The sequence below is a fragment of the Ranitomeya imitator genome, chromosome 7 (assembly GCF_032444005.1).
Source record: "Ranitomeya imitator isolate aRanImi1 chromosome 7, aRanImi1.pri, whole genome shotgun sequence".
In the NCBI taxonomy this organism is placed as follows: Eukaryota; Metazoa; Chordata; class Amphibia; order Anura; family Dendrobatidae; genus Ranitomeya; species Ranitomeya imitator.
The window spans coordinates 4,707,123-4,725,507 of NC_091288.1; the positions used below are offsets into that span (position 1 = coordinate 4,707,123).

General features: G+C 47.1%; 1 protein-coding gene across 3 annotated transcripts in view; it reads right to left on the reverse strand.

The window, feature by feature from the left end:
• The window catches only part of LOC138644327 (TGF-beta receptor type-2-like), a 77,747-nt gene that overhangs the window by 38,934 nt on the left and 20,428 nt on the right, over positions 1-18,385 (reverse strand). Inside the window, exon 1 of one of the 3 annotated variants that reach the window (XM_069732580.1) lies at positions 16,697-16,813. The exons of 1 other annotated variant lie outside the window; for it this stretch is intronic. In XM_069732580.1, the coding sequence (XP_069588681.1) occupies positions 16,697-16,736 (40 nt within the window). In that variant the 5' untranslated portion in view covers positions 16,737-16,813. Of the gene's footprint in view, positions 1-16,696; positions 16,814-18,385 lie in introns of those variants that run through there. One more of the 3 variants, XM_069732581.1, reaches the window with a different exon arrangement.

The following is an 18,385-nucleotide window of genomic DNA, read 5'->3' on the forward strand; positions in this document are numbered from 1 at the left end:
CTGAGAAATCCCTGCTATTATGCATATTAAAAGGTTTCTATTATTTTTTTCTGTCAGTGCATGGGTGTCGCTTCTAACGATTTTGCTATACTATTCTGCTGGTGCAGTCACTGTGTACATACATTACATTACTGATCCTGAGTTACATCCTGTATTATACCCCAGAGCTGCAATCACAATTCTGCTGGTGCAGTCACTGTGTACATACATTACTGATGCCGAGTTACATCCTGTATTATACCCCAGAGCTGCAATCACAATTCTGCTGGTGCAGTCACTGTGTACATACATTACTGATCCTGAGTTACATCCTGTATTATATCCCAGAGCTGCACTCACTATTCTGCTGGTACAGTCACTGTGTACATACATTACATTACTGATCCTGAGTTACATCCTGTATTATACCCCAGAGCTGCAATCACAATTCTGCTGGTGCAGTCACTGTGTACATACATTACTGATCCTGAGTTACCTCCTGTATTATCCTCCAGAGCTGCACTCACTATTCTGCTGGTGGAGTCACTGTGTACATACATCACATTACTGATCCTGAGTTGCATCTTCTATTATACCCCAGAGCTGCACTCACTATTCTGCTGGTGCAGTCACTGTGTACATACTTTACATTACTGATCCTGAGTTACATCCTGTATTATACTCCAGAGCTGCACTCACTATTCTGCTGTTACAGTCACTGTGTACATACATTACATTACTGATCCTGAGTTACCTCCTGTATTATACTCCAGAGCTGCACTCACTATTCTGCTGGTGCAGTCACTGTGTACATACATTACATTACTGATCCTGAGTTACATCCTGTATTATACCCCAGAGCTGCACTCACTATTCTGCTGGTGCAGTCACTGTGTTACATACATTACATTACTGATCCTGAGTTACATCCTGTATTATACTCCAGAGCTGCACTCACTATTCTGCTGTTACAGTCACTGTGTACATACATTACATTACTGATCCTGAGTTACATCCTGTATTATACCCCAGAGCTGCACTCACTATTCTGCTGGTGCAGTCACTGTGTACATACATTACATTACTGATCCTGAGTTACATCCTGTATTATACTCCAGAGCTGCACTCACTATTCTGCTGGTGCAGTCACTGTGTACATACATTACATTACTGATCCTGAGTTACCTCCTGTATTATACTCCAGAGCTGTACTCACTATTCTGCTGGTGCAGTCACTGTGTACATACATTACATTACTGATCCTGGGTTACGTCCTGTATTATACTCCAGAGCTGCACTCACTATTCTGCTGGTGCAGTCACTGTGTACATACATTACATTGCTGATCCTGAGTTACATCCTGTGTTATACTCCAGAGCTGCACTCACTATTCTGCTGGTGCAGTCACTGTGTACATACATTACATTACTGATCCTGAGTTACATCCTGTATTATACCCCAGAGCTGCACTCACTATTCTGCTGGTGCAGTCACTGTGTACATACATTACATTACTGATCCTGAGTTACATCCTGTATTATACCCCAGAGCTGCACTCACTATTCTGCTTGTGCAGTCACTGTGTACATACATTACATTACTGATCCTGAGTTACATCCTGTATTATACCCCAGAGCTGCAATCACAATTCTGCTGGTGCAGTCACTGTGTACATACATTACTGATCCTGAGTTACCTCCTGTATTATCCTCCAGAGCTGCACTCACTATTCTGCTGGTGGAGTCACTGTGTACATACATCACATTACTGATCCTGAGTTGCATCTTCTATTATACCCCAGAGCTGCACTCACTATTCTGCTGGTGCAGTCACTGTGTACATACTTTACATTACTGATCCTGAGTTACATCCTGTATTATACTCCAGAGCTGCACTCACTATTCTGCTGTTACAGTCACTGTGTACATACATTACATTACTGATCCTGAGTTACCTCCTGTATTATACTCCAGAGCTGCACTCACTATTCTGCTGGTGCAGTCACTGTGTACATACATTACATTACTGATCCTGAGTTACATCCTGTATTATACCCCAGAGCTGCACTCACTATTCTGCTGGTGCAGTCACTGTGTTACATACATTACATTACTGATCCTGAGTTACATCCTGTATTATACTCCAGAGCTGCACTCACTATTCTGCTGTTACAGTCACTGTGTACATACATTACATTACTGATCCTGAGTTACATCCTGTATTATACCCCAGAGCTGCACTCACTATTCTGCTGGTGCAGTCACTGTGTACATACATTACATTACTGATCCTGAGTTACATCCTGTATTATACTCCAGAGCTGCACTCACTATTCTGCTGGTGCAGTCACTGTGTACATACATTACATTACTGATCCTGAGTTACCTCCTGTATTATACTCCAGAGCTGTACTCACTATTCTGCTGGTGCAGTCACTGTGTACATACATTACATTACTGATCCTGGGTTACGTCCTGTATTATACTCCAGAGCTGCACTCACTATTCTGCTGGTGCAGTCACTGTGTACATACATTACATTGCTGATCCTGAGTTACATCCTGTGTTATACTCCAGAGCTGCACTCACTATTCTGCTGGTGCAGTCACTGTGTACATACATTACATTACTGATCCTGAGTTACATCCTGTATTATACCCCAGAGCTGCACTCACTATTCTGCTGGTGCAGTCACTGTGTACATACATTACATTACTGATCCTGAGTTACATCCTGTATTATACCCCAGAGCTGCACTCACTATTCTGCTTGTGCAGTCACTGTGTACATACATTACATTACTGATCCTGAGTTACATCCTGTAGATCTTTTATTATAAAAATGAAAAACATAACAATAATAATAGCAGAAAACATAACAAAAATATTAGCCAGAAAATAAACAGTATACTGAACACTGGTCCAGCCGCTCATTCTCTCCTCTCACACATATTATACAGTATATACAGAATAACTACTTTGACCTTCTGGTCCGGTCACCAAAAAAATAATAATAACAAATAAAATAAACAATGGCAAACAAAAACTATATACATGAACTTTTTTTTTTTTATAATTTTTTTTTTTTTAAATAAAATAACTACAAATATATACAATACTAAGCTATCCTTCATTCCCAACCCCCCGCACTGACCTGAGAGCTGGTCCTGCGTCTCATGCCTCAGTCCAGGTCCAACGTCCATAGGCCAGATCAGGCAGTGCCAGTTTTCCCCCAAACAACCCAGTGTCCCATAGATCCACAAGATAATCCCACCTCCCCCCTTTTCCCACCACCCAACCTAACAGCTACACCCAATTCTATATCCCTATATACAATATATACATTATATACAGCAGCACACACCACAATAATTACAAATCACGAAGCCCAAGTTCGGCGCCTGCAGCCCTACATCACTGTATAATGATCAAACAAAACAAAAATCTACAGTGTCAGCAGCAGCCCACCACCAGGAAAGGAGATGACCAGACTAGGGCACACTAAAAGAAAAGCCCCTCCAGAGGAGAGCGGCCCTCCGTGCGCCCAATCTCCCATACTCCAGAGAGCGCACCTTCACCAGGTCACCGAGTATGGTCCTAAACACATCTTCCACTGGGAGGATTTTTCGTTGCGTCGATACTAAGCACCGTGCGTTCCACGTGTGATACTTAAAAACTGCGCTAACTAGAAATAAGGTGCAGCGGTCCCGACCACCAAGGTCTCCGAATGCTCCATAGGCCCATTCCGCATAGGAGAGACCGGCCAGCCGAGACCAGCCAATGAAGGCGCCCACCCTGTTGTACACCTCTGTGTTGAAGGGACAATGAAGCAGGAAGTGGTCCATGCTTTCCAGCAAGGTACCACAATGCTCCCGAGGACAATTCCTGTCCTCAGAGCTCCTACACTTCAGAATGTCCCTCACACACAGTTTCCCATGGAAGCAGCGCCAAGCCAAGGCCCAAAACTTCGAGGGGATCCTGATAGAATTCAAAAGATGCAAACCCACCCCAAGATCCCGACTTGGGCAGTCCCTGAGCGCCAGAGGCCTCTGGAAATGGGTCAACAGAACCCTATTGTCAAGGAGTTTCCTTGGCAGAGACCTGATCTCCCACATTCCCAGACCCCACCGACGAATTACCTTCAGAACCAAGGTAGCGTAAGCCAGAAGATGTCCATGCGGTGTGCGAAGATCCTTCACTTGCCCTCCTGTCTCCCATTCCTGGAAGAAAGGCTGAAACCATCACCTACAGGAGAATACCCACGGAGGAGCCCTCTCTTTCCAGAGGTTTGCGATATTGATCTTAATGAAGTTATCCACAAGGAATACCACAGGGTTGACCATACCCAACCCTCCTAGTCTCCTCGTACGGTAAGTAACCTCCCTCTTGACCAGGTTCAGTCTATTCCCCCATAACAGTTGGAAGAACAAACTGTAGACCCGAGTCCAGAGAGATTCCGGCAAGATGCATACACTGCCCAGATAAATCAGTAAAGGGAGCAGGTAAGTTTTGATCAGGTTTACCCTTTCCCTTAGGGTCAAAGACCAACCCTTCCATTGGTTCACCTTCTGAGTGGCGATCTCTAGCCTGCTGTCCCAATTTTGTTTGGGGTAATCCCCTTGGCCAAATTCGATGCCAAGGACTTTTGCAGAGACTTTGGGTCCTGGAAGGGTGTCCGGGAGATCAAAACCAGGATCTCCTCCTCCCAGCCAGAGACTCTCACACTTATCCCGGTTGATCTTGGACCCGGATGCCTCCGAGTAACATAGTAACATAGTAACATAGTTAGTAAGGCCGAAAAAAGACATTTGTCCATCCAGTTCAGCCTATATTCCATCATAATAAATCCCCAGATCTACGTCCTTCTACAGAACCTAATAATTGTATGATACAATATTGTTCTGCTCCAGGAAGACATCCAGGCCTCTCTTGAACCCCTCGACTGAGTTCGCCATCACCACCTCCTCAGGCAAGCAATTCCAGATTCTCACTGCCCTAACAGTAAAGAATCCTCTTCTATGTTGGTGGAAAAACTTTCTCTCCTCCAGACGCAAAGAATGCCCCCTTGTGCCTGTCACCTTCCTTGGTATAAACAGATCCTCAGCGAGATATTTGTATTGTCCCCTTATATACTTATACATGGTTATTAGATCGCCCCTCAGTCGTCTTTTTTCTAGACTAAATAATCCTAATTTCGCTAATCTATCTGGGTATTGTAGTTCTCCCATCCCCTTTATTAATTTTGTTGCCCTCCTTTGTACTCTCTCTAGTTCCATTATATCCTTCCTGAGCACCGGTGCCCAAAACTGGACACAGTACTCCATGTGCGGTCTAACTAGGGATTTGTACAGAGGCAGTATAATGCTCTCATCATGTGTATCCAGACCTCTTTTAATGCACCCCATGATCCTGTTTGCCTTGGCAGCTGTTGCCTGGCACTGGCTGCTCCAGGTAAGTTTATCATTAACTAGGATCCCCAAGTCCTTCTCCCTGTCAGATTTACCCAGTGGTTTCCCATTCAGTGTGTAATGGTGATATTGATTCCTTCTTCCCATGTGTATAACCTTACATTTATCATTGTTAAACCTCATCTGCCACCTTTCAGCCCAAGTTTCCAACTTATCCAGATCCATCTGTAGCAGAATACTATCTTCTCTTGTATTAACTGCTTTACATAGTTTTGTATCATCTGCAAATATCGATATTTTACTGTGTAAACCTTCTACCAGATCATTAATGAATATGTTGAAGAGAACAGGTCCCAATACTGACCCCTGCGGTACCCCACTGGTCACAGCGACCCAGTTAGAGACTATACCATTTATAACCACCCTCTGCTTTCTATCACTAAGCCAGTTACTAACCCATTTACACACATTTTCCCCCAGACCAAGCATTCTCATTTTGTGTACAAACCTCTTGTGCGGCACGGTATCAAACGCTTTGGAAAAAATCGAGATATACCACGTCCAATGACTCACCGTGGTCCAGCCTATAGCTTACCTCTTCATAAAAACTGATTAGATTGGTTTGACAGGAGCGATTTCTCATAAACCCATGCTGATATGGAGTTACACAGTTATTCTCATTGAGATAATCCAGAATAACATCCCTCAGAAACCCTTCAAATATTTTACCAACAATAGAGGTTAGACTTACTGGCCTATAATTTCCGGGTTCACTTTTAGAGCCCTTTTTGAATATTGGCACCACATTTGCTATGCGCCAGTCCTGCGGAACAGACCCTGTCGCTATAGAGTCCCTAAAAATAAGAAATAATGGTTTATCTATTACATTACTTAGTTTTCTTAGTACTCGTGGGTGTATGCCATCCGGACCCGGAGATTTATCTATTTTAATCTTATTTAGCCGGTTTTGCACCTCTTCTTGGGTAGCGATCTACCTCTGACATCAGCCACCCTGCCTCCTCATGAGAGGAAACAAACACAGTGACATCATCGGCATACGCCACCACCCTCAGAGTGGCTTCCGGTGCTGCCCGGTCCATCCCGATCCCGGCCAACGGTCCACGCTCCACCCTCCTAAGAAGAGGGTCAATCGCAAACACGTACAGCAGCGGGCTCAAGGGACAACCCTGGCGAACACCGGACCCAACCTCAAAAGAGCTGCCAATCCAACCATTCACAAGTGGGAAACTCTCTGCCCCACTGTACAAGGTCTTAAGCCAATCAACAAACCCCCCGGGCAGGCCATATCTCAGAAGGACGGACCAGAGGTACTCATGATTAACCTGATCAAACGCTTTTGCCTGGTCCAGTGACAGCATGTACCTCTTCCAGTGACCAGCCCTACCCTGCTCCACTGCCTCTCGGACACTGAGCACAGCACTAAATGTGCTGCGGCCTGGAACAGAGCAATGCTGGGCCCCCGAAAGGAGTCGGGGTGCAAATTTCACCAGCCGATTAAACAGCACCTTTGCCAGAACTTTCCTGTCTGCATTGAGAAGCGCTATGGGACGCCAGTTCTCAATGCAAGACGGGTCCTTACCCTTTGACAAGATGATCAGAGCAGACCTCCTCATTGACTTCGGCAGAATGCCCGAGGAAAGACACTCATTGAATACCTCAGTCAAGAGGGGAACCAAAACGTCCTTAAAGGTCTTATAGAATTCAGATGTTAAGCCATCTGGACCAGGCGATTTTTTGGGGGCAAGCCCTTCAATCGCCAACTGAACTTCCTCTTCACTGATCATTTCTGTCAAAACGTCAAGAGAGGGGTCTACCCCTGGTTCGGGGACAGCTTCAGTCAGGAAAGCCGACATCTCATCCCAATCAAGATCCCTCTTCCCCAAGAGGTGTGAGTAGAAGGATCTGACAACCTCCAGAATCCCTGATCTGGATCGCCTCAGGGACCCCGTAGTGTCGACCAGTCCTGTAACCACTTTACTATTCACTGACATCCTGCAGTTTCTGTAAGGGTCGGGCGAGCGGTACTTCCCGTAATCCCTCTCAAAAACCAAAGATGTGTGTCTATCGTACTGACACCTCATAAGCAAAGATTTCACTCTGGAGATCTCCTCGCGGCTACCTCCAGTTGAGACAAGATGCTCGAGTTTCCTCCTCAGACCCTGATACAGACGGTACCTGCTCAGACTCCTGAGGCTCGAGAGCTGGCGGAAGAATCTCGCCACCCTTTCCTTAAACATCTCCCACCACTCTGACTTACTACTACAAAGATCCAGTAATGGTACCTGGCCCTGAAGAAATTCCTCAAAGGACTGTCTTATCTCCGCTTCTTCCAAGAGAGACGAATTGAGCCTCCAAAAGCCTCTTCCCATCCGGAGGGTCTCTGTAACATTCAGAGAAAACAAAATTAAACAGTGGTCGGAGAACTCCACCTCAACAACAGACACTGCTGAAGAGACAGCTTCCTCCTTTAAATAAAACCTATCTATTCTGGACCTACAGTTACCTCTATGATAGGTGAACCCCTCGTGGCCTGGGGTGTGCTGAATGTGGACATCCACCAGGCGAGCCTCACTAGCTATACTATTAAGGGCGACGCTATCATAAGTCAGCTTGTCTCTGGAACCTCCTCTATCTCGGGGCCTCGTGACAGCATTGAAGTCCCCTCCAAAGACAACCTGCCGACTTGTAAAAAGGTAGGGCTTGATCCTCATAAAGAGACACTTCCGGTCCCACTTAGATTGGGGACCATAAATGTTGATGAGCCGGAGCTCTTGTCCCTTCATGAGGACATCTAAGATCAGGCACCTCCCCATTTCTAACTCAATAACCCGTCGGCATTCCACCGGTGCGGTAAAAAGGACCGCCACTCCGCTATACGGCTCGGCCGCAAGAGACCAATAGGAGGGCCCGAGTCTCCACTCCCTCTTAGCTTTAAACACATCTGCCATGTTTGGCAGCCTGGTCTCTTGCAAAAAGAAAATGTCAGCTTCAACCCGGCTGAGAAAATCAAAGACCGCAAATCTAGTTGTATTTGACTTTATGCTGGCGACACTAATGGACGCCAGCGTCAACAGAGTGGGTACCGCCATCATTGGTGATTGAGTTAAATGGCTTTCTTTTTCCCACTCCCCTTATCCTCTGCCTCAGAGGAGGAATCCTTCCCCCTCTTTAATGACAATGAGGTATCCATTCCCACGTGTTTTTTATTTTTTTCGTCCTCGTCTCCGGACTCTGGGCCAGTCCCTCCCTCCAAGGATCTTACATTCCCAGAAGGAGGAGACTCGGCGTCCCCTGTGAGCCCTGCCGAAGCCAGAACCTCACCCTCAGCTTCCTCCTCAGAGGAAGAGATGTTTTCAAGGGCTTGGAACCGGTTAGAAAGACCAACCAGAGGGGAGTCGGTTATTCCTTCCTTGGGTACCTTGGTCAGAGCGGGAGATTTTTTATCTCCCTTCTTTCTCTTCTTTTTGGTGCCGAGCTTACGCTTGTCCTCTAGCCACTGCCTATTATCCTCATCCATACTTTCATAATGGGAGGACTCTGAGGCAGTGGCACTTTCCTCCCTGTGGATCCTCCTGACCTCCTCATCCAACTCATCATCCCTTGGGGCCTCAGCAGCAAGACTGGCGTCCAGGACAGGGGCCGCCCCAGTAACACGAGGCTCGCCGACGCCCAGCTCCCTATCCTGTCTGCGCTTGTCTAGACGCTTTAGCTGTGCAGGCATCTTTTTATTGCTTTTCTTCCTTGGCCCCTCAGCTCCCTCACCCCTGCTAGTCCCTTCCCCAGCAGAATCAGCCTCACGGCTTTCTCCCACCGGGGTCACGACTGCGTTAGCGAAGGAGCGAGGACAACGGCTGAATGGGTGACCTAACTCACCACACAGGTGACACCTAATCTCCACACAAGATGCAGCAAGATGGCCGATATCCCCACACAATGCACACTTCTGCACAGTGCAGTTTGCGCTGAAGTGTGTGGGGTCGCCGCACTTGTGACAGAGCTTCGGTTGCCCCTGGTAGAAGACCAGGATGCGATCCCTACCCAGGAAGGCAGATGATGGTATGTGGGCAACCGTACCACCTGAACGCTTAAGTTTTACCATAAACGTCCAGGCCCCTGACCAGATACCAAACTCGTCACGGTTTTTCTTTGGCATTTCTACCACCTCTCCATACCGGCCAAGCCACGTCATGATGTCATAACAAGAAAGTGACTCGTTACAAGTCATCACGGTCACTTTCTTGACTTGGTTTTGGCGAGACACCACCTGAACGGCAAAGTCTCGCCAGCCGGGCTCATTTTTTGTCAACTCATAGTTCGACCAGAAGAGCTCAAGCCCCTCCGGCCGAACAAAGCTGACATCAAAATTAGGTGTGGAATAGGGATGTATCAAGGCGTAGATGTCAATCACACTGAAGCCCATCCTCAGCAGGAGCTCCACAACTTTAGACCTTGGAGGACATGCATCACTGCCCCTCCACTGAAGACGGACCACATTCCTACGCACACTACCCAGCCCGGCTGTTGGGAGGGACCACACTGTATCACCCCCTCTTTGCTCTCGGAAGGCCCCGAGGCCATGCCTCTCTATCCAGAAGGATAGATCAACCTCTCGACCCTCTACTATTAGTGATCTCTCCCCCCTCTTTAGAGCCTCCAGGAGACGCCGTTGCAACATGCCGTCCCCAGAGCCGAGGAGGATGCCCTATTTCCCCCGGAGGTGACAGCGGCATAACTCCTGACAGGCGCTGCCACCACCGGGGGGGGGCAACCGGACCAGTGACCACATCCACACCAACAGCATCCATACCAACCTCCATAACCCCCTCACCCTCTACCAAACCAGCAACCACACCACTAGACAGAGTTTTCTGCATCCATACCCACCACCACATTCACTCCTACTGGACCAGTGACAACAGGGGGTGACACTTTGGCCTCCGCATCATCAGGCACAAGGGGCTGAGTCTCCTCCACAGAACTGGAGGTGACCTCACCCCTGGTTTTTTGTGTGCCCTCCGCATCATCAGTTGATATTTTCCGCTGCTTCATGGTTGCTACCAGGCGTCGTTGATCTTTAGCTGCTGTGGGGCACCGCTGATCCTTAGCATCAGGATCTTGTTGACCAGCGGCACCAACACAAAATAGGACTTTGGGAAGACCGGAACTCCCAGCCCCGGTAACCCCCTCACACCGCCGCCACCCCTCAACTAAGTGATCAGCGGCAACAGTATTCAGGGGCACCGAGGCTACCGGAGCTGCCCCCGACACCGGGCCGCTCCCCCCTCCCACTGAGGAGCGGACCACAGTATCGTGGCCTGATCGTATGCCCGCCGCCGGGCCGCCCTCACTGTCCAGCCTTTCGGCTGATGCACCTGCTGCTACGTCCCCGCTACTACAAGCAGAGACGGAGCTCTGCGCCTCATTACGTTGCTTTGTAATCTCCCCGCGCCTTTGCACCGGATCCACAGCAGAACCCTGGCTGGGCAACGGGGCTTATACAGCGAGCTGACCCTGCAGCTGACTCAGGGGGTACAGGGATGGGGGCATATACATAGCTTACCGCTTCCTGCAGCTTTGGCTTGGTGGTTTTCTTTGCCTTTTTCTTCTGGCCCCCAGGTGCCTCCTCTGGTAAATCATCACCAAGATGGAAGTTCTGAAGGCACACTGGGGACTCCAGCAGCTTGATCTCTGCCATTAGCGCCCCTCCCTGGCCGATGTCACTGTCCTCCCCAGAGCCAGCAGAACTGCGACGAGATGTCATTGTCGCCTGTCCAGCAGGGAGCTCGCTACAAGTGGCCTCTGAGTGACTAAGAGGGCTGCCAGGTGGGGCTTTCTGCTGGTCATCCTCCTCATCATCATCATCCACCTGGCTCTCAGGCTGCAGCCCCATCTGCCTTTGCTCTCTGTTATCAGCCATTTCTCTGAATCTGTCTTCATTTATAAGCTTTTCTTTAAATGGTCCACTTTTTTCTCGAATAAATGCTTTTCTTACCTCCAGGTCATTAATTTCAAGCTTCAGAATCTTTACCTCCGCCTGGAAATACGTCGTCCTGGGTCTGGAGGCGCCTGCAACTTTAGCGCTTGTGCAGCGCAGCTCCTCCCGGAGCCTTCTCAAGGTCTTACTAGCATCTTCATACTCACGGAGGTGGCTCATGACCCGGGAGGCATAGGTGGACACAGACTCCCGGGGTCTCTGCAGCGCCCAACCCTCCTCAGTGAGGTCGGCCTCACCTCCGTGAGCACTCAGCTTTCCTCCGGAAGGGCCGCCATCTTGCACGCTAGCAGGCTTGTCCTCCATGGAAGCCTTGCGGCTTCTCTGGGTCTCTGCAGACCTGGGGGGAGTAGGAGCCACATTGCTGCGACTCCTGGTGGAGCGTCTCACCCCCGAATCCTCTGATGTGCAGGCTGGTTGCTGGTTCCTTCTGCCCCCCGCCAGCCCGGTCCGGGAAGCAGAAGCCTGGGACTTGTCTCCTTCATTCATCCCAGGAAACCCACTCCCTCCCTGGGTAAGAGAGAGAGCAGGTCCCCGGGTGGAGAGATGGTGGTTCTCTGGAGCTCAGGAGCACACTGCAGGTTCAGCAGCGACTGCACCCACAATCAGCACAATGAGCAGCAGCTGAGCAGAGCTCAGCTGTTGGGTACAGCCGGGACCAGCTGCTTCGAAAGCATCACCAAACCGCGCGCCTTACGGCGCGCGAATTTTTGCCTGTAGGACATTATTGCAAGAGAGCTTGGCTGAGTAGATTACACAAGAAGGAAAACACACAGCAAGTCAGCAGGATCTAGGAGCAACATGGCAGATGTGACAACCTACATGGTGAGCTGCAGCATGTGCTACATGTTCACAGATCGACCAGAAGAAGAATCAAATTTCACCTGTCAGAAGTGTAGACTAGTGGCCCTTTTAGAAGAAAAGGTGCGGGGTCTGGAAGAAAGAATAGCAACTTTGAAACTCATCAAAGAGAATGAAGACTTTCTAGACAGAACAGAAGCATCTCTACTGGTCACAGAAGGTGAAAAAAGTGTCAGAGAACCTCCAAAAGCAGATGAGTGGAAGCATGTGACCAAAAGAAGCAAGAAGACCATGGAGAAATCACCAACCACACAACTGAAGAACCGATATCAAATCTTTGTAGAGGATGAAGATGGCACACCTAAGAATGAAGCAATACCAGCAAGCAAAAAAGAAAAGGGCACACAGCAACAAGTGACAGCAAAAAGTACAGCCAAGAAGCAACGAAGAGTGGTGGTGGTGGGAGACTCACTACTGAGAGGCACAGAAGCAGCCATCTGCAGACCGGACATAACTGCAAGAGAAGTATGCTGCCTTCCAGGTGCGATGATCAAGGATGTGACCGATAGGATACCAAAGCTCTTCAACTCCAAGGACGTCCACCCATTTCTTCTGATACATGTTGGCACCAATGACACGGCAAGGAAGGACCTACCGACAATCTGCAAGGACTTTGAAGAGTTGGGGAAGAAAGTAAAGGAACTGGATGCACAGGTAGTTTTTTCTTCTATCCTTCCAGTAGACGGGCATGGCACCAGGAGATGGAACAGGATCCTTGATGCAAACAACTGGCTAAGACGATGGTGCAGACAACAAGGATTTGGATTCCTGGACCACGGTGTGAATTACTGGCCTCGCCAGAGACGGACTACACCTCAACAAACCTGGGAAACACACATTCGCCAGAAGACTCGCTACACTCATCAGGAGGGCGTTAAACTAGAAGAAGAGGGGACGGGAAGAAAAACATTAGACTCGAACAAAGATGACCCAGGAAAACATACTCAGAAGGGAGGTAAGAACATTTCTAAAACAATCCACAGTGAGGAGATTGGAACAAAACAAAATCCTCTGAACTGCATGCTCGCAAACGCCAGAAGCCTGACAAACAAGATGGAAGAACTAGAAGCAGAAATATCTACAGGTAACTTTGACATAGTGGGAATAACCGAGACATGGTTAGATGAAAGCTATGACTGGGCAGTTAACTTACAGGGTTACAGTCTGTTTAGAAAGGATCGTAAAAATCGGAGAGGAGGAGGGGTTTGTCTCTATGTAAAGTCTTGTCTAAAGTCCACTTTAAGGGAGGATATTAGCGAAGGGAATGAGGATGTCGAGTCCATATGGGTTGAAATTCATGGAGGGAAAAATGGTAACAAAATTCTCATTGGGGTCTGTTACAAACCCCCAAATATAACAGAAAGCATGGAAAGTCTACTTCTAAAGCTGCAACCCATAATGAGGTCCTGGTTATGGGGGACTTTAACTACCCGGATATTAACTGGGAAACAGAAACCTGTGAAACCCATAAAGGCAACAGGTTTCTGCTAATAACCAAGAAAAATTATCTTTCACAATTGGTGCAGAATCCAACCAGAGGAGCAGCACTTTTAGACCTAATACTATCTAATAGACCTGACAGAATAACAAATCTGCAGGTGGTCGGGCATCTAGGAAATAGCGACCACAATATTGTACAGTTTCACCTGTCTTTCACTAGGGGGACTTGTCAGGGAGTCACAAAAACACTGAACTTTAGGAAGGCAAAGTTTGGCCAGCTTAGAGATGCCCTTAATCTGGTAGACTGGGACAATATCCTCAGAAATAAGAATACAGATAATAAATGGGAAATGTTTAAGAACATCCTAAATAGGCAGTGTAAGCGGTTTATACCTTGTGGGAATAAAAGGACTAGAAATAGGAAAAACCCAATGTGGCTAAACAAAGAAGTAAGACAGGCAATTAACAGTAAAAAGAAAGCATTTGCACTACTAAAGCAGGATGGCACCATTGAAGCTCTAAAAAACTATAGGGAGAAAAATACTTTATCTAAAAAACTAATTAAAGCTGCCAAAAAGGAAACAGAGAAGCACATTGCTAAGGAGAGTAAAACTAATCCCAAACTGTTCTTCAACTATATCAATAATAAAAGAATAAAAACTGAAAATGTAGGCCCCTTAAAAAATAGTGAGGAAAGAATGGTTGTAGATGACGAGGAAAAAGCTAACATATTAAACACCTTCTTCTCCACGGTATTCACGGTGGAAAATGAAATGCTAGGTGAAATCCCAAGAAACAATGAAATCCCTATATTAAGGGTCACCAATCTAACCCAAGAAGAGGTGCGAAACCGGCTAAATAAGATTAAAATAGATAAATCTCCGGGTCCGGATGGCATACACCCACGAGTACTAAGAGAACTAAGTAATGTAATAGATAAACCATTATTTCTTATTTTTAGTGACTCTATAGCGACAGGGTCTGTTCCGCAGGACTGGCGCATAGCAAATGTGGTGCCAATATTCAAAAAGGGCTCTAAAAGTGAACCTGGAAATTATAGGCCAGTAAGTCTAACCTCTATTGTTGGTAAAATATTTGAAGGGTTTCTGAGGGATGTTATTCTGGATTATCTCAATGAGAATAACTGTTTAACTCCATATCAGCATGGGTTTATGAGAAATCGCTCCTGTCAAACCAATCTAATCAGTTTTTATGAAGAGGTAAGCTATAGACTGGACCACGGTGAGGCATTGGACGTGGTATATCTCGATTTTTCCAAAGCGTTTGATACCGTGCCGCACAAGAGGTTGGTACACAAAATGAGAATGCTTGGTCTGGGGGAAAATGTGTGTAAATGGGTTAGTAACTGGCTTAATGATAGAAAGCAGAGGGTGGTTATAAATGGTATAGTCTCTAACTGGGTCGCTGTGACCAGTGGGGTACCGCAGGGGTCAGTATTGGGACCTGTTCTCTTCAACATATTCATTAATGATCTGGTAGAAGGTTTACACAGTAAAATATCGATATTTGCAGATGATACAAAACTATGTAAAGCAGTTAATACAAGAGAAGATAGTATTCTGCTACAGATGGATCTGGATAAGTTGGAAACTTGGGCTGAAAGGTGGCAGATGAGGTTTAACAATGATAAATGTAAGGTTATACACATGGGAAGAGGGAATCAATATCACCATTACACACTGAACGGGAAACCACTGGGTAAATCTGACAGGGAGAAGGACTTGGGGATCCTAGTTAATGATAAACTTACCTGGAGCAGCCAGTGCCAGGCAGCAGCTGCCAAGGCAAACAGGATCATGGGGTGCATTAAAAGAGGTCTGGATACACATGATGAGAGCATTATACTGCCTCTGTACAAATCCCTAGTTAGACCGCACATGGAGTACTGTGTCCAGTTTTGGGCACCGGTGCTCAGGAAGGATATAATGGAACTAGAGAGAGTACAAAGGAGGGCAACAAAATTAATAAAGGGGATGGGAGAACTACAATACCCAGATAGATTAGCGAAATTAGGATTATTTAGTCTAGAAAAAAGACGACTGAGGGGCGATCTAATAACCATGTATAAGTATATAAGGGGACAATACAAATATCTCGCTGAGGATCTGTTTATACCAAGGAAGGTGACGGGCACAAGGGGGCATTCTTTGCGTCTGGAGGAGAGAAGGTTTTTCCACCAACATAGAAGAGGATTCTTTACTGTTAGGGCAGTGAGAATCTGGAATTGCTTGCCTGAGGAGGTGGTGATGGCGAACTCAGTCGAGGGGTTCAAGAGAGGCCTGGATGTCTTCCTGGAGCAGAACAATATTGTATCATACAATTATTAGGTTCTGTAGAAGGACGTAGATCTGGGTATTTATTATAATGGAATATAGGCTGAACTGGATGGACAAATGTCTTTTTTCGGCATTACTAACTATGTTACTATGTTACTATGTAGAGCTGCACCCACTATCCTGCTTGTGCAGTCACTGTGTACATACATTACATTACTGATCCTGAGTTACGTCCTGTATTATATTCCAGAGCTGCACTCACTATTCTGCTGGTGCAGTTACTGTGTACATACATTACATTACTGATCCTGAGTTACACCCTGTATTATACCCCAGAGCTGCACTCACTATTCTGCTGGTGCAGTCACTGTATACATACATTACATTACTGATCCTGAGTTAGAGTTACCTCCTGTATTATACCCCAGAGCTGCACTCACTATTCTGCTGGTGCAGTCACTGTGTACATACATTACATTACTGGTCCTGAGTTACATCCTGTATTATACCCCAGAGCTGCACTCACTATTCTGCTGGGGCAGTCACTGTGTACATACATTACATTACTGATTCTGAGTTACCTCCTGTATTATACCCCAGAGCTGCACTCACTATTCTGCTGGTGCAGTCACTGTGTACTTACAGTATGGATGTGTTACTCCCAGTATTCTGTGATCCTGGACGGTCAGTTACTACTTACAGTACATGATGAGGGTAGTGGTCCCACCACAGACCCACATGATGGAAGTTTCAGATCATTGATCCTGGAGGTTTCCGAGCAGAATCTTCCACCTCCTTCATCTGCAGCCTTTGAGAGGACAGAAGGAGGGACCAGTTGTGGAGAAAATCCCCTGGCCAATGAGGGCGGAGCTCAGAGCCAGAGAACTCTGCACATTGTCGCCTACAAGACTGGAAAGTCTCAGTTTCTTGAAATACATCTCAAAGAAACATTAGGGCAACAGAAGATTCAGTAATCTCCATGGCAACCTCGTAGCTATTGGATTCAAATCTTATTATTCCACAGGTTTTCTCATAAACTCCTCTAAGTGGTGGCTGCAGACAGGAAATTATCATGTGTCTCTGTATACAGGGAGCTCCCCCTAGTGGTGACTGCAGACAGGATCTTATCATGTATCTCTGTATACAGGGAGCTCCCCCTAGTGGTGGTTGCAGACAGGATCTTATCATGTGTCTCTGTATACAGGGAGCTCCCCCTAGTGGTGGCTGCAGACAGGATCTCATCATGTGTCTCTGTATACAGGGAGCTCCCCCTAGTGGTGACTGCAGACAGGATCTTATCATGTATCTCTGTATACAGGGAGCTCCCCCTAGTGGTGGCTGCAGACAGGATCTTATCATGTATCTCTGTATACAGGGAGCTCCCCCTAGTGGTGGCTGCAGACAGGATCTTATCATGTATCTCTATACAGGGAGCTCCCCCTAGTGGTGGCTGCAGACAGGATCTTATCATGTATCTCTATACAGGGAGCTCCCCCTAGTGGTGGCTGCAGACAGGATCTTATCATGTATCTCTGTATACAGGGACCTCCCCCTAGTGGTGGCTGCAGACAGGATCTTATCATGTGTCTCTGTGTACAGGGAGCTCCCCCTAGTGGTGGCTGTAGACAGGATCTTATCATGTATCTCTGTATACAGGGAACTCCCCCTAGTGGTGGCAGCAGAAAGGATCTTATCATGTATCTCTGTATACAGGGAGCTCCCCCTAGTGGTGGCTGCAGACAGGATCTTGTCATGTATCTCTGTATACAGGGAGCTCCCCCTAGTGGTGGCCGCAGAAAGGATCTTATCATGTATCTCTGTATACAGGGAACTCCCCCTAGTGGTGGCCGCAGAAAGGATCTTATCATGTATCTCTGTATACAGGGAGCTCCCCCTAGTGGTGACTGCAGACAGGATCTTATCATGTATCTCTGTATACAGGGAGCTCCCCCTAGTGGTGGCCGCAGACAGGATCTTGTCATGTATCTCTGTATACAGGGAGCTCCCCCTAGTGGTGGCTGCAGACAGCATCTTATGTATCTCTGTATAGAGGGAGCTCCCTCTAGTGGTGACTGCAGACAGGATCTCATCATGTATCTCTGTGTACAGGGAGCTCCCTCTAGTGGTGACTGCAGACAGGATCTTATCATGTATCTCTGTATACAGTGAGCTCCCCCTAGTGGTGACTGCAGAGTGGACCTTATCATGTATCTCTGTATACAGGGAGCTGCCCCTAGTGGTGACTGCAGACAGGATCTTATCATGTATCTCTGTATACAGGGAGCTCCCCCTAGTGGTGGCTGCAGACAGGATCTTATCATGTATCTCTGTATACAGGGAGCTCCCCCTAGTGGTGGCTGCAGACAGGATCTTATCATGTGTCTCTGTA